This window comes from Pyrus communis, chromosome 5, assembly GCF_041283825.1.
Source record: "Pyrus communis isolate YQ-2024b chromosome 5, ASM4128382v1, whole genome shotgun sequence".
In the NCBI taxonomy this organism is placed as follows: domain Eukaryota; kingdom Viridiplantae; phylum Streptophyta; class Magnoliopsida; order Rosales; family Rosaceae; genus Pyrus; species Pyrus communis.
In genome coordinates, this window is record NC_142569.1 from 468,649 (window position 1) to 484,244 (window position 15,596).

General features: G+C 37.6%; 2 protein-coding genes across 2 annotated transcripts; one reads left to right on the forward strand and one right to left on the reverse strand.

Moving 5' to 3' along the window:
* Positions 1-1,806: 1,806 nt before the first annotated feature.
* Positions 1,807-6,269, forward strand: LOC137725168 (transcription initiation factor IIF subunit alpha). Its single transcript, XM_068463759.2, has 10 exons — positions 1,807-1,943; positions 2,081-2,262; positions 2,336-2,494; positions 2,788-2,939; positions 3,107-3,486; positions 3,966-4,081; positions 4,771-4,905; positions 5,201-5,419; positions 5,523-5,732; positions 5,872-6,269. The coding sequence occupies exons 2-10, from the start codon at positions 2,089-2,091 to the stop codon at positions 5,965-5,967; spliced, it is 1,641 nt and encodes a 546-aa protein (XP_068319860.2). The 5' UTR covers positions 1,807-1,943; positions 2,081-2,088; the 3' UTR covers positions 5,968-6,269.
* Positions 6,253-7,705, reverse strand: LOC137726194 (mavicyanin). Its single transcript, XM_068465078.2, has 2 exons — positions 7,363-7,705; positions 6,253-6,750 (listed from the first exon to the last, which is right to left on the reverse strand). Exons 1-2 carry the CDS (start codon positions 7,550-7,552, stop codon positions 6,380-6,382), a joined length of 561 nt encoding a protein of 186 aa, XP_068321179.2. The 5' UTR covers positions 7,553-7,705; the 3' UTR covers positions 6,253-6,379.
* Between the last annotated feature and the right edge of the window lie 7,891 nt (positions 7,706-15,596).

Consider the following 15,596-nt stretch of genomic DNA (forward strand, 5'->3'; position numbering starts at 1 on the left):
AGCCCATAAATAATTTTTTTCCTCCAAACTTTCTGACCTAAAATTTTTGGCCCATATTATTAAACAATGAATTTAGGCTTTTTTTTTTTCTTTTCTAAATTAACTTTAAAAAAATAAAATTATGTAGACCATCCTAAATTAATTTTATGAACATTTTATCCTAAAAATATTTAAATTCCGATAATTATTGAAAAGTCATTAAATCGATACATGAAACTCATGAAACATTATGAAAAAATATGAAAATCATGATAGAGATGTATAAACACAAAATATATGAAATACACAAGACACATAAAACACATATGAATCACATACAAAACACATGATAGAGATGTATAACACATGACACACACGAGACTCATACCAAACACATACAAAACATATGATAGAGATATATAACACACCAAACATGTGAAACACATGACACACACGAGACTCATACCAAATACATACAAAACATATGATAGAGATATATAACACACCCAACATGTGAAACATATGACACACACGAAACATATACCAAATACATTCAAAACAAATGAAACGCATGAAACACAAACATACACACATGAAACGCAAACCTACAATCATCCTCTATATAAGCATAGGTTGAATATCTAACCATCAAACAACATATTTACCAATGTTCCAACTTTCAAAGTGTTTTTGTTTCTTCAAAATCATCAATATCTCATCGATGGGTGATAGAAGAAGGTGTAGCTTGGCAATGCAGATGGCACAATATCAAATAAGTTTTGCAAATGTGGATACAAAAATGAGTAACGAAGAAGCTGAATTTGCAAACTCGCTTATGCAATATGAGCACCATGTGTAAGTGGTAATTAATCATGGCGAAAGAAGAAGATTTTGCTATAGAAAAAAGGTTTAAATCATGCATGGCGAAAGGAAATAAATATTCACCTGCAGACTATGACACCTTTCTTTCTTATCCGAGTCTTATCTCCTCTCTTTCTTTCTTTCATTCTCGATCTCCGGAGTCACCTTTTTCTCTCCCCTCTCTTTGAATCTCTGAATCTCCGTGATATGAGTGTTTTAGTTAATGATGTATTTACGAAATGATTTCCCAGCTATTATATACATCAGAGTCCAGGTCGGTTATTTCGATTTTATTTTTCAAAACCTGTTCAGCACGGGAGGTGTTATGGGGGACCTAAATGACATTGTAAATAAAGGCATTACGGTAGCAAATTTAAAATCCAATAGGCAGGACGAATTTTGCAAATTTAATAATGAAGGGGCGTCGGACCTAAACAACCTTCCTCATAAACCAAAAAAATAATACGTGCACGGAATCAAAAAATATTAACGGAAAAGTATCGTCTTCAAATGTTAATATGCTATTAATATATGCACCACATCATTCGTTTGACGATATTCACACATAGAGATTCATATTAAGGTGCAAAACAAACGAGTGTTTAGGGAAAACAACTTGCACATAATGAATTTATCGTCATTTTGACGTCCTCCATCCAGTTACGCATGACCATATGACGAAAAACGAAAAATTTATACGTGATAATGTATGACCGGAATTCCGTGTATGGGTAATTCTGTTGCAATTGACGGATGCCCCGCCGGTCGGGGCAAACTAATTTTGACATCACTATGGGCTGGTCTTGACATGCAAATTGGGTTTCATTTTATATTTGGGCCTTAGAACAAAAAAACTATAGCCCTTTTAACATTTTAGACATTGGCGGCGGAAGCGCACCGAGCACGTGGATTGCCGCGGATCTGGCGACTATATGAATATATATATATATATATATATATATATATATATATATGTTTTTATTACCTTCCGGAATAGAAATTTTAATCGACCCCAAAAAGATAAAAAAGAAAATTCTCTCTACGCGAAGGAACAAGGAACTAAATTCACAACCGATACTCGATCCCTGTTGTTTAATCAAAAGGTAATCATCGAGTTGTGGAATGAATTGGTAAATTGTTGAAGTTGTTAGGTTTTGGATTCAGCTTTCGTTTTCCTGGGAATTAGGATTTTCTCTCTGAATCGGTGTTTGTTTCTCGGGAAAATTGCGTGGTTTTGCAGGAGGTGAAATGTCGACGGCCGATTTGATACTGAGACCTGAGTGTGGCGGATGTAAAACGACCAAGGATTTATACGGAAGCAATTGCAAGCACTTGACTCTGTGCGACGACTGTGGCAAAAAAATGGCTCTCAACCGCGCCAAGTGCAACGAGTGCGGCGCCGTCGTCACTCGCTTAATTCGAGTTCGCCCTCTCTCTCTCTCTCTCTATATATATATATATATAAAGATTAATTGCTGTATTTGTTCTGAAATAGGAATATAATGTTCGAGCGAGTACTGTCAATGACAAGAACTACTTCATTGGGAGATTTGTGACGGGGTTGCCGAGTTTTTCGAAGACGAAGAATTCTGAAAATAAATGGTCTCTCCACAAGGATGGACTACAAGGACGTCAACTTAGTGATGCTATGCGGGTATTTTCAATTCAAATTATGCCCATTGGCTATTACTTGCTTGGTTTTCGCCGTTTTGCGAGTATCTTTTGGAGATTGTGTTGCTATAGCTAATAACCACTATAAACTTGTGAATTGTTTGTGACCCGATTGTATCAGCATTTTAAAGCGCGAGTTGAGATTCAAATGCTTTCTGTTCTTGTAATTTTCTTTCATTATGTTCCTCTCGGAATTAGAAAGTTGTGGGATGTTTCATGGACTGACATTAGGATCGTTTGCCCTCCTTCGTATTTACATTACATTTCGTTATGTAGGAGAAGTACAAGAATAAACCCTGGGTTTTGGAGGACGAAAGTGGCCGGTCTCAGTACCAGGGTCATCTTGAAGGTGCACAGACTGCAACCTACTACTTGCTAATAAAGCATCCCTCTGGAAAGGAGTTTTCTGCCATTCCTGCTGGTTCTTGGTACACAGGCCTGACCAATTTTTACTACCGCTTTTTTAATTTTACGGTTCATCACTAATAGTCTTGGCATGAATGTGGGTAAAAGCATTTCATAATTACCAATTATGGCCACGGTTGTTCTATCCATTAGCTTATCAAAACAATGTTGTTTCGACAATATCTCTTAGGTTCAATTTCAACAAGGTTGCACAGTACAAACAACTTACATTGGAGGAAGCCGAAGAGAAGATTAGTAATAGGAAAAAGACTGCAGATGGATATGAAAGATGGATGATGAAAGCTGCAAATAATGGAGCTGCTTTATTTGGTGAAGTGGAGAGGTTTGACAACGATAATGGTGTGGCTGGTGGGAAGGGACGAAAAAAGACAGCTGCTGGTGGTGATGATGAAGAAGGAAATGGTTCAGATAGAGGAGATGAGGATGATGAAGAAGAGTTGGAAAGGAAGAAAAGATTGAACAAAAGTGGTGGTGACGGTGATGGTGATGATGATGATGAAGGCGCAAGGGGAGGTGATGCGGACATGGATGACGATGATATCGAGAAGGGTAAACATTTATCCTCCTTTGTTTTTCCTTATATACAAAATATCATGAGCGCTATTTTTTCTTTTCTTTCTAACCTAAAGAATTGCTACCCAATACCATTATTTATCACCACAAGTTTTTAGAAGAGTGAAATTCAGCTTGTACCTACTTGCCGTGGAATGATGCTGCATATACAGACATGATACCCGCCTCTATTTCACTGTTTTTTATTATTTTATTATTTTTTATTTTTAATTTGTCTCGTGAAGAGTATTTTTCTGTAAAGTATTTGATAACTTCATTAGTAAGGGTTTTAATGTTAGTTCTATGTTTCTTCATCCGTAGGGAATATTGTATCAAATAAGTCTTGTCCAGATGTCTTTTTTTTTTTTTTTTTTGTGAACAGAACAGGGGCACCTGATGAAGTACGTTATAATCATGTCTGGATTATGTTTGTTCCATGTCTTCCTTTTTAATAATCAAGTAGCCTCTTATTGTAGGTGATGACTGGGAGCACGAAGAAATTTTCACTGATGATGATGAAGCTGTTGGCAACAATCCTGAGGAAAGGGAAGATTTGGAACCAGAGATTCCAGCTCCTCCAGAAATTAAGCAGGTTTGTTGCACAAATGTCTCCCAATTGGTTAATTTCTATATTGTGCGTTATGTTGCATTATGTATCTTTAAGTATGCTGCCTTCTACTAGTAAATATCTGGTTTTGATGATATATATAAATATTTAGCTGTTGAACCAAAAGAGGGGGGCCTGGAGGTATAGTGGTTTTAATTTATAAAAAATCATTGATGCTTGCTACGCACTCTTTTTGTATTATGTAGAACCCACAACCACTATTTGTTAAGAGTTCAGTTATAAACTAATACTGATGAACATAATAGGTAGACGGATTTTGATATTTGTATACAAATTGATTTGAACATTTTTATATTTGAAAACTATGCTATGGAATATAGTACAGCAGTCAAGACCTAGTTATCTTGCTTGTTCAATTTGGGGGTGTGTCTCGGGTTTTTCTCTTAGTTCCCTTCACATCTTGATAATTCCTTGTGCTATTATCTGTTTAAGTTTGAGCCTCAATTTTATTGATATGAGTGTCATAAATTATAACGCTTTGATTTCCTCCTCTATTGGCACTGGTGTGTTCTGTTTTCACCATGTATCTGGTGGTACCTTGGAAGTTTGTACACGTGTGTGTCAGTTTTATCCATGGTGCAAGTGCTTTGTACATTGTGGCTCTTTGTGCAATTTAAAGATGGCCTTTTTTTAAATATGTTTTTTTCTCACAGGATGATGAGGACGAGGATGAAGATGACAAAGAGGGTGGGCTGAGCAAATCAGGAAAAGAGTTGAAGAAGCTACTTGGGCGAAGTGGTGGGCTGAATGATTCAGATGTGGAGGATGACGACGATGATGATGATGATGTAAGTTATTTATTTATTTTTTAGCATACTCAATAGTCAATAGGATGATGATGTAGATTCCAATTTCCCATAATAACAACTCAAGTGCTTCACTTGTCTATGTAGAACTGCATCTGTTATATGATTTTTTTTTTTCCGTGTACTACGTTCATTTTGAAAAGCAATGGGACATTTTTGTTGAAGCTACCAGTATGTTTTATTCATAGACACGGGAGTTTTGAAGATTTGATTTGTATGTAAAACTGCATCACAGCTCTTCTCCCGCTAATTCGCCTTTTCTTTCTCTTGTGTCCAGATGGATGATGATATTGGCTTTCCTTCAGAGCTGGCTCCAAAGCAGAAGGATGCACCCAAAGAGGAACCATCTGACAACAGTCCCTCAAAACCAACACCTTCTGCGTCCAGTCGAGGAACTACATCAACCTCCAAGTCCTCAAAGGGAAAGAGAAAATCAAGTGGCGATGATGCTAAGGCATCTAACAGTGCACCTCCCAAGAAGGTCAAGACTGAAAATGTACGTTTTGCTACTTTGTTTTTATCAGATTTATTTTTGGAAGCTTTGAAACTCCCCATACTCGCAAATGATATGCTATTCATTTATATTGTATCCAAATTAGGAACAAAAATCCATCAAAGAGGAGCCTGTGTCTGTACCTGCTTCTAAAAGTAGTGCGCCTCCAAAAGGTACTCCGCCGGTGAAAACAGAGCCATCATCATCTGGTGGACGTGTCACCGAGGAAGAAATCAGGGCCGTGTTGATGCAGAGAACACCACTTACCACGAATGATCTTGTTTCTAGATTTAAGGGAAGACTCAAATCGTCTGAGGTACGATCTGTCACGTTTGTACCATTGTTTGGACTCATTTTCCAGGCTCTGCCCTCTTCTGTTTTGAATTTGAAGAACGTAGACTGGATAATTAGAATTGTGGTAGTTTCCTTATTTCTTCATTCTGTCTATGGTGCAGGAAAAGGCTGCTTTTTCGAGTATTCTAAGGAGAATTTCTAAGATAAAGAAGGGCAACAACGGAACCAGCAGCTTTATAGTACTGAAAGAACGATGATTGGATCCCCCAATACACTGAGGTGCCCTCTCTGAGGAATTACGACTACTCTGTCTAGTGTATTGATCTTGTGTATAATTGAGATTGTACGATGCTAGCATCAGTCGCTCGTGGGTGCATGACTAGAATTGTAGTCATTGATCTTTGTGGGCTCTCCATAGATCAATGGCTAGAACAACTCTGTGCTTATAGGTCTATTGTGCTTGTAATTATACTAAATCGTCAGAATTTGTAATTTTCTTTCGTGTTTTTGGGATAATCACTTCGTTGCTAACTCGAAATGAATTGATTTAAAATTTTAAGAGTCTCGTTTTCTTACTAGATTATAATTAATACAAACCAAAATCCAAATAAGTACCAATCCTCACTGTCTTACTAAATTAGAATTAACACACATGACATACTTCTAACTCTAATTACCCAACACATAACAAAGCAACCCAAATGACAACACCATGAGGCTTGCAGTGAGATGGGCCGAACCAGAAGGGGTTTTGGGCCCTTCAGCTGCAACCACCGCGGAGCCCTTTGATTCTGCCACGAGGGAGTTGGACGTTTCAGGAGCTTGATATGATTGAGGCATAACTTCCACGTGTAGTTTGAGGCCCTTATTGCAGCTGTCGACGTTACTGCTAGCGAAGTACCGGAGTCCTTCCTTGTCCATCGAGATGCTATCCAGGCCGTCCGTGAACATCCTGATTGGGTTGGTTACATCGCACGATTCGAATTCCTCCTTGCTCTTCACTTCAGCTATGTACCCATGCGCCGCGGAGTAGGCTAGCCCTGCTCATATTCATAAAAGTGAGAAAAAAAAAATTAAAGAATTCGAATAATAAACCAAATGCATGAAAATATCCTTACTTTCTTTCCACTTCATTCTCCTTTTATTCGGGAACAGAACAGACAAATGGCTTGGTTAGAGGTGCCAAGAAAACTAAACCAAAGGGAGAGGAATAGGGCTGGTTTGCGATTGCTTTTATAGGAAGCGTTATATGAATAGCAAAAATTCAACTTAATAAGTAGTTTTTTTGTAAGTACTCTTAAACTTTTAGTTAACCGATGTTAGAACATAATTTTCATAACACAATATCGCTTTTTGTAACGCATAAGCACTTTTAAGTTTCTCCCGACCGACATCTTAAGCGATTTAACCATTTCAAAAGCAGAGCAATTAAACATAAATTGATACGACTCCTTAGAATTTGGTAACTTCAACTTCATTAACAACCACTTACGAATCTTTTTTCGGATTACCCCCATTTATCTCAAGTTTTGGATTGAACTAATCCATTGACGCAAATAATTCATGGAAAAAATCGAGTTATATGTGCCCTATAAGTAAAACCAAACAAACCCTTATTAAGCTTGAGAGAGAGGAGGAGAGAGAAGACTCACACATCTTATCTCCGGCCCTAAATGTTTTGCCCGAGGACCAAGAAGCGAGGTCGGAGGATGGATCCCAGCCGCGGTCTCCTCCGACCACATGGTGCACTTGTGCTCCAACCAAGCTCCCTCCGAGGCTCACGGCGGCGATACCAACCGCCAAAACAGCAACAGCCACCTTCAATGCTACAGCTCCAGCCATTAGCTCACAAGAGTCTCTCCTCTGGGCACCAGCCAAAGAGTTTGCTTTTTATCTCTCTTTTTATCTGAACAAAAGCTAAATGCAACAGAGAAAGAGAGTGATAATGTGTGGGAGAAGTAAAGGCGCACCTTTTTCGGTTTTTAGCAATGAATTACTTTCCAAGCAATTTCCCACTCGTTTAAACCAAAACAAGCGAAGACTGGTTGTTCATACTCCTTTTCTACGTGTACAACTACCACTGGGCCACTACCCTACTCCTTTTTTACGAGAATACCCCTCTGTTGTTGTCCCCACTTGGAGGTGCTTAAATGCCTTCAAAGTCAGAAATTGGTATATCAAAATATCATAAGATAAAAGACCGTATATTAAAAAAAAATATTTTAATTACTTATATTATGATATTTGACGTACCAAGTTATGTTTCTAGCATATAAAAAAAGTTGCCTGCAAAACAATGAGTGTGGTCTTGTGCTGCGGTACCCCGTAGCATAGCTAGTAGTAGCACAAAGGGCGTTCCACCTAATTACCAAATTACCAATTTATTACCAGATGCCAACCTTGACGTTCGTTCGTGGCCTAGACCTAGAGACTAGAGAGACACTTGCATGAAATGTTTTACCGCTGACTTGGCTTCTCAAGTCACTAATATAACTAAGTTCACGTAAAAAGAGTTGTTCAAATGATCTAATGTCACATATGTACCTTCATGTCACAAGAATTTTTCTCCATTACCAAACCTTCATTACGTACTCATTACTAACAATCTCATGCGACTATAAAACATACTATAAGAATTTGGAATGTTATACATACTAATCATATGCCCTATTATAAATGTTAAGCACAAGCATAATCCTATATTTCTCTAATATTTTAAGCTCTTTCGTTAACCTAAGAATTCTACAGTTAATTACATGAGTCCGCCAGCCTAGCATAGCAATGTGAGGTTGTAATTAAACACGGTATAAAGTGATTGATTGTATAATGAGGCTGATTAAACATGGTTCTTTTCTCCTTATACTAGTCTTTTTATTTAATGAAAGTAACTTAGTTTGACAAAAAAAAAAGAAGGATCTAGATCCTCTCCGGATCTAAGGATGCCGAGCCTAGGGATCAGTTAATGAAATTTCAACGGGTCGGATCAATTGATCCCTGGGCTCAGGATCTGGATCCAAAAAAAAAGACCCCCTACCTTGGGTAGGTAGCAAATCACTTTATGATCAATTGAGAAGAATTAAAGCTTGCAGACGAAGACCCATACCTGGAAGGTAATAAGAAGGGCACCCTACTAATCATGGGTAGTAAGCAACATCAAATGAATTAACGTTGCAGAAGACCTTGTGCCTGAAAGGAGAAGGGCACCCTACCCGTTATGGCAATATAAAAAAAATACATGAGTACGCCATAAAAATGCGAAGAAGCGTTTGAAAATTGAACGGTAGGTATGCTTTTCTTCTTTTCTACTCCCCAACGAAACCCTAGCTGTCACCACCAGGATCGTACGTACCCTCTGCCATGGTCCATGCATGGTAATCAAATTTTGGAGCAGAGAGCTGGATGATGAGCAGATCTCATGTGATGTGAATCATGTGATCACTTCCGTTCATATGCACAACATGAACTTGTGGTCCTAAATGAAAATCGACTACGTTACCATGTATAATCTCTATTTGAGAAAATTTCTTGCAATTGGTTGTATATTTATTGTTTTTATCGCTCTTTCTACCGTATATACCTCTTACGTTTATAGTAAAAACATAAGAAGGAATTACCCATCAGAATATACAGTCAAAGAGTAGGAATCTCCTCCATTAATTTAGTACACAAACAATTATGGTATCCGTCAGTCAGATACTTTGTTAATTTCGTGGGACTCGTGCCTTTTCTTAATGAGGAATTGTGCCTGCAGGCTACAGAAGATTGCCGAGTTTTATGCTCTCAAGTCTCAACTCTGTGAAGAATTTTCCAACAAAAAAGAAGGAAATAAAAAAGGGCTGGATCAATGCAGAACATGCCATAAATAAAATTAAAAAAAAAAAAAAAAATTAAAATTTGCTTGTTGGCGAGATAAGAAAATCTGTAGATTTTGATACACTGATTTTAGAGCAATATACATATCACATGACTCGCAGCTTACCAGTTATCAGTAGTTGCTGCATGGATCACGTCCCGTCCAACCGATTTTCCACTCTTCAAAGTCTACTACCTAAAGATAATCACTTCAACTTCCACATGCATCATCACTAATTACTTGTTGTGTGATACTGGAAGCCATCGATCGTAATAAAGCAAACGCGCAATCAAAACCCAAAACCAAATATGATAACGAACAATTGGGTGTGTTTGATTAATTAAGATATGAAATCTTAACAGGGTAGATTATGTATTAATCGATGTCTTCATCATTATCGCTGTCGTCCGATGGGTATAATATGATAATATCAACTTCTTCAGGCAATCGAAAGCTCACCTTCTTTTTCAACTTATGAGTTTTAGACTCATTTAGTTGTGTATTAATACTTCTGCAGCTCATTTCAACTACTTATATTAAAATATCATAAGACAGGTGACTGTATACTAAAAAAGAATATTTCAACTACTTATATCATGATACTTAGTATATCAGGTTGTGTTTCTGACACACCGAAAAAGTTGTCTGCAAAGTAATGAGTGTGATCTTGTGCTAGGATACCCCGTACCATAGCAAGTAGTAGCACTAAGGACGTTCCACCAAATTACCAAATTACCAATTTATTACCGTATGCCAACCTTGACGTTCGTTCGTGGCCTAGACCTGGAGCAATACTTGCATTATAAGTTTTACCGCTGCCTTGGCTTCTTGAGTCACTAATATAATTAACTTCATGTAAAAAGAGTTGTACAAATGATCTTGTATTAGTGGTTCAAAATGTCATAGACGACATACATATGTACGTTCATTTCATAAGATTTTTTCTCCATTACCAAACCTTCATTACATACTCATTACTAACAATCTCATGCAACTATAAAACATACTATAAGAATTTGGAATGTTATACATACTAATTATATGCCCTATTATAAATGTTAAGCACAAGCATGCCAATGTCCTAATTCTACATTTCTCTAATATTTTAAGCTCTTTCGTTAAGATAATTATAAAGCTAAGAATTCCACAGTTAACTACATGAGTCCACCAGCCGAGCATAGTAGTGTGAGGTTGTAATTAAACAGGGCATTAAAGTGGTTGATTGTATGATAAGGCTAATTAAGCCAAGCCCTAAGCCTTGAAGGTCATATAAGGACCCCCTACCTTGGGTAGATAGCAAATCACTTTATGATCAATTGAGATGAATGAAAGCTTGCAGACGAAGACCCATACCTGGAAGGTAATAAGAAGGGCACCCTACCAATCATGGGTAGTAAGCAAAATCAAATGAATTGAACTCAGATAAATTAACGTTGCATAAGAAGACCTTGCGCCCGAAAGGAGAAGGGCGCACCCTACCCGTTATGGCAATATCAAAAAAATTGTACGCCATAAAAATGCGAAGAAGCGTTTGAAATTGAACGGTAGGTATGCTTTTCTTCTTTTCTACTCCCCAACGAAACCCTAGCTGTCACCACCAGGATCGTACGTACCCTCTACCATGATCCATGCATGGTAATCAAATTTTGGAGCAGAGAGCGGGATGATGAACAGATCTCATGTGATGTGAATCATGTGATTGCTTCCGTTCATACGCACAACATGAACTTGTGGTCCTAAATGAAAATCGACTACGGTACTATGTATAATCTCTATTTGGAGAAGATTTCTTGCAATCGGTTGTATATTTATTGTTTTTATCGCTCACTCTACTGTATCTACCTCTCACTTTTATAGTAAAAAAATAAGAAGGAATTACCCATCAGAATATACAGTCAAAGAGTAGGAATCTCCTCCATTAATTTGGTACGCAAATAATTATGGTATCCATCAGTCAGATACTTTGTTAATTTCGTGGGACTTGTGTCTTTTATCAATGAGGAATTGTGCATGCAGGCTACAGAAGATTGCCGAGTTTTATGCTCTCAAGTCTCAACTCTGTGAAGAATTATCCAACAAAAGAAAAAAAAGGGTTTGATCAACGCAAAACATGCTATAAATAAACAAAAATTTGCTTGTTGGCGAGATATAGAAAATCTATAGATTTTGATACACTGATTTTGGAGCAATATACATATCACATGACTCGCAGCTTACCAATTATCAGTAATTGGTCCAACCGATTTTCCACTCTTCAAAGTCCTACTACTTAAAGATAATCCCTTCAACTTCCACACGCATCATCACTAATTACTTATTGTGTGATACTGGAACCCAAAACCAAATATGATAACGAGCAATTGGGTGTGTTTGATTAATTAAGATATGAAATCTTAATGGGGTAGATTTTGTGTTAATCGATGTCTTCATCATTATCGCTGTCGTCCGATGGGTAAAATATGATAATATCAGCTTCTTCAGGCAATCGAAAGCTCACCTTCTTTTTCACCTTCTTTTTCAACTCACGAGTTTTAGACTCATTTAGTTGTGTATTAATACTTCTGCAGCTCATTGACGTCGAAATATCAGCAATGATCAAGTTTGCCCCATCAGATTTCTGATCCTCATTTTTGACGGGTCTCTCGAGGCAGAAGCTGTCTTTTGCTTTAGAGAAAGGAGGCAATTTGGACGAAGAAGAAGATGCAGCTGGGTGTATCCTTTTCGAGCTGGGTCTAAGCACATACAATTCGCCTCCGTTGATGTTGTAGTTATGATCTGCCTTGACGTGGCCGGGAGACGTCAAGAGCCATTCTTCTAGAGTTATCATCTTGGTCCCATTCCCAGTTGCTCCAACAATTCCAGTATTTTTTGTGAAATTCTTGTAAATGTTCTTCTTCTTCTCTGGTGCCAATTGTCTCTTCCTTTTCTTGTTCTCCGATTTTAAGCAGTCCGGTTTCAGAAACTCCATGATCCACGGCACGGGACTCGAATTCCCACCACCATGGCCGCCAGATGATGACGATGAGGACTTAAAATTGCTTTGATTAGCTCCCATTTCCGACCCTCTTAGCCTCTTTGACTAGTTACAAAGTACGTAACTAATCAATATATGCGCGAACGAACGAAAGAGAATTAACTCAGCGTACGTTCGTCACAGATGAAATGAAAACAAGTCGAAGATGAGAAATGTATTGACTTTGTTTATGTTTTTAAAGAAAATTTTAGACGGAGATGCCTAGAGGTTTAATGTTGTTCATGAGCACTATGAAAGCTTAGGTAACGTCAAATGTTTGGTATTTTTGTTTTGTGTGCGCTTTATCCACAACATCATCGTCATGCATGTGTTAGGGAGCTTCCACTTAATGCTACTTCATATAATTGCATGCATGATAACTTGGGCAAACTACGCACTTAATTACACGATCATTGGTTGACTTACAAACAAGAACCACCGTATAGCCGTAGGTGGCTTGGATTATTCTTCATCTTACTAAGCCAATACCCAATTAAAATTTTACAAGCTGGATTTTTGGAATTTGACAACAAAAAAATGGCGATAAAAACAAGGTTGATACTTGCGTTGCCCTCTTTGCTTTCATCAGATTCAAATCAAGGAGATGCATGGCAGATATCTATCTGCTAGCTCATCAGAATATTTGTCTTCTTTCAGGAGGTAGTACACAGAGAATCCAATTGGAGTATCTAGCTAAGCTACTGCTTGTTTTTTTTTTTTTTTTTTTTTTTTGGTCAAAGGAAATTTTATTACAAAAGCATACTTTACAACAAAGGCTCAACACACACTTTAAATACAATAAAAAAAAAGGCCTAAAACTAAAGGAGAACAGAAAAAAAAAAAATCCAACAACAGGAAGGCCCATAAACTACACAACTTCCGCCAGAAACTTCCGTAGCCTTCTCCCACTAAAACAGGTCCACTGCCCAATTCCCCTCCTCCGTCCAGTAACGCCTCCATAGAAGCCACCTCCAACCACAAGTTGCTACAAGAGCACAGCCATGAACAAGGGATAATCGGCAGCCAAGTTAGCAAAGCCGACTATCAGAATGAAGTTCACGGATACCCATGAACGACTCTGTCGAAACCGACATATTACAAGGAGAAAGTGGTGGTGGTTGTTCCACTCAAGCCGGAGCAATCACCGGAACTCTACACACAATCTCAGAAAGAAACATGGCTGATGATTGGATCGAAGATAGGCAAGGAAGAGGTATACCTTCAAGAGTAGAGGAATAGCTGAGACCAAAGAGAAAATTGAGAAAGGATAACTGTAGAAGCAAGGAGAGAAGAAGGAAAATAAAAGACACAGACAACCGACTCCAACAGAAACTAGAGCCAATGTTACCGGAAAAACCCAAGATTGAAAGGTTCACAGGTAATGAGAAATACTATCAGGGAAGGGAGAAGAACTCTCACAGGCAATGAGATCTGTTACCATTGAGTTCCTGTAGTGACGGGTCTGTCTCTGCTTTTTGTCTTCATTGTCAATGTAAAATTTGCACGTATATCGTATATGAATATATATAGAGATATGTATGATTGTTATTGCAGCCTCTTTTCCTATGTCGTCTTTGTTGTTTTCTATTGACATGCAAACATCAACCACAAGGGCGCATTAATCACATTTTAGGAGGGGATCATTCATTAACTTCTAGAATACAAGGTCTTGCTACAATCATAACCGCAAAGAGACAATACATATCTCCTCCAAAAAGTTAGCAGTCTTAACTAGTTGCAATTGTATCAATGTGAGGCCCCTTTCCAACGTCGGTTTTAGTGTTTTTCCTATGTTTCAATATTTTTTGAGAAGTTTTATTTAAACCCAAATATTATCTCGCAACATCCAATTTAAAAGTTTTGCCTCATGATTTCCTATTTTACCCTAAAAAGTAACTTCAAATAAACAGACAAATAAACCCACTGAGCACGTTAGCAGCAACTACTGTCGACCTTTTATCCTCACTCGTCGTTGTTTGGTTTTTCTGAGAAACCTCCATAGGGATGGATCTTGTTCCGAATATTTTATTTTCTTCAATGAACTAATAATTAAGCTCGCCGATTGTTGCTTGGAAGATAGAGAGAGAATTGTGGACTAAGCTGGTTTTTGATTATGGGGTTGATGTTTTTCTTGAGATTTTGGGTTTGATGATGGAGGAGAGTGAAAAAATAGAGAATTTGGGTGGGGGTGGCAACGGTGAATTTGAGTAAGCACCATACATTTTTCTATTAGGGTTTATGGTTACAACAAGAGACCAAAATTGAGAGAGAAAGAGTGGTGACCCACTACTCGACGACGGCTGACGAGGAGGAGGTGGAGGCTGCTGTCGTCTGCAACATCATAACCGCTCTCTTTTCTCTTATGAATCTAATACAACTTTGGCAACATTCCTCCTATTCCATCAACCAAACTCCACAATCCCTCTTGATTTCCGGCGATCCACCCATTTGCTGGTTGTTAATTCAATAATTTTTTCTCTACACCCATTTTTTATTTAGGACAAAATTGGAATATAATTTTTTTTCAAAAAAACAATGGATGCAGAGATAAGATTGCAGGGTTCAAATAAAATTTCTCATATTCTTTTCCGCAATTTAGATTGATTTAATATATATTGTTGCTTATATACTAAGGGGGTGTAGTCAAATTAGGAGTTGGTAGGCTTTTAATAGACTTTAAAATCTAAAGGTAGTCAATTAGGATTTTATAAGATGATTTTAAAGGATTTTGAAATCATAGTGTAGTCAAATTAAGATTTGGTAGGATTTGAAATAATACAACAAAATCCATGAGTAGTCAAACATGATTTAAAAAAAAAATCAATACAAATCTAGGGATAGTCAAAATACTAAAGATTTGTTAGGATTTTAATTGTAGAGGGATTTTGATGGATTTCAAGGTGGGTGGTATAAATATCAAATTGCATCAAGAATCTCACTCCACCCCCTCTGATTTCTTTTCAGATTCATAGATAGAAGAGGAACAGTCTCAAACAGAAGAAGAACAGTTTTCAAGATGA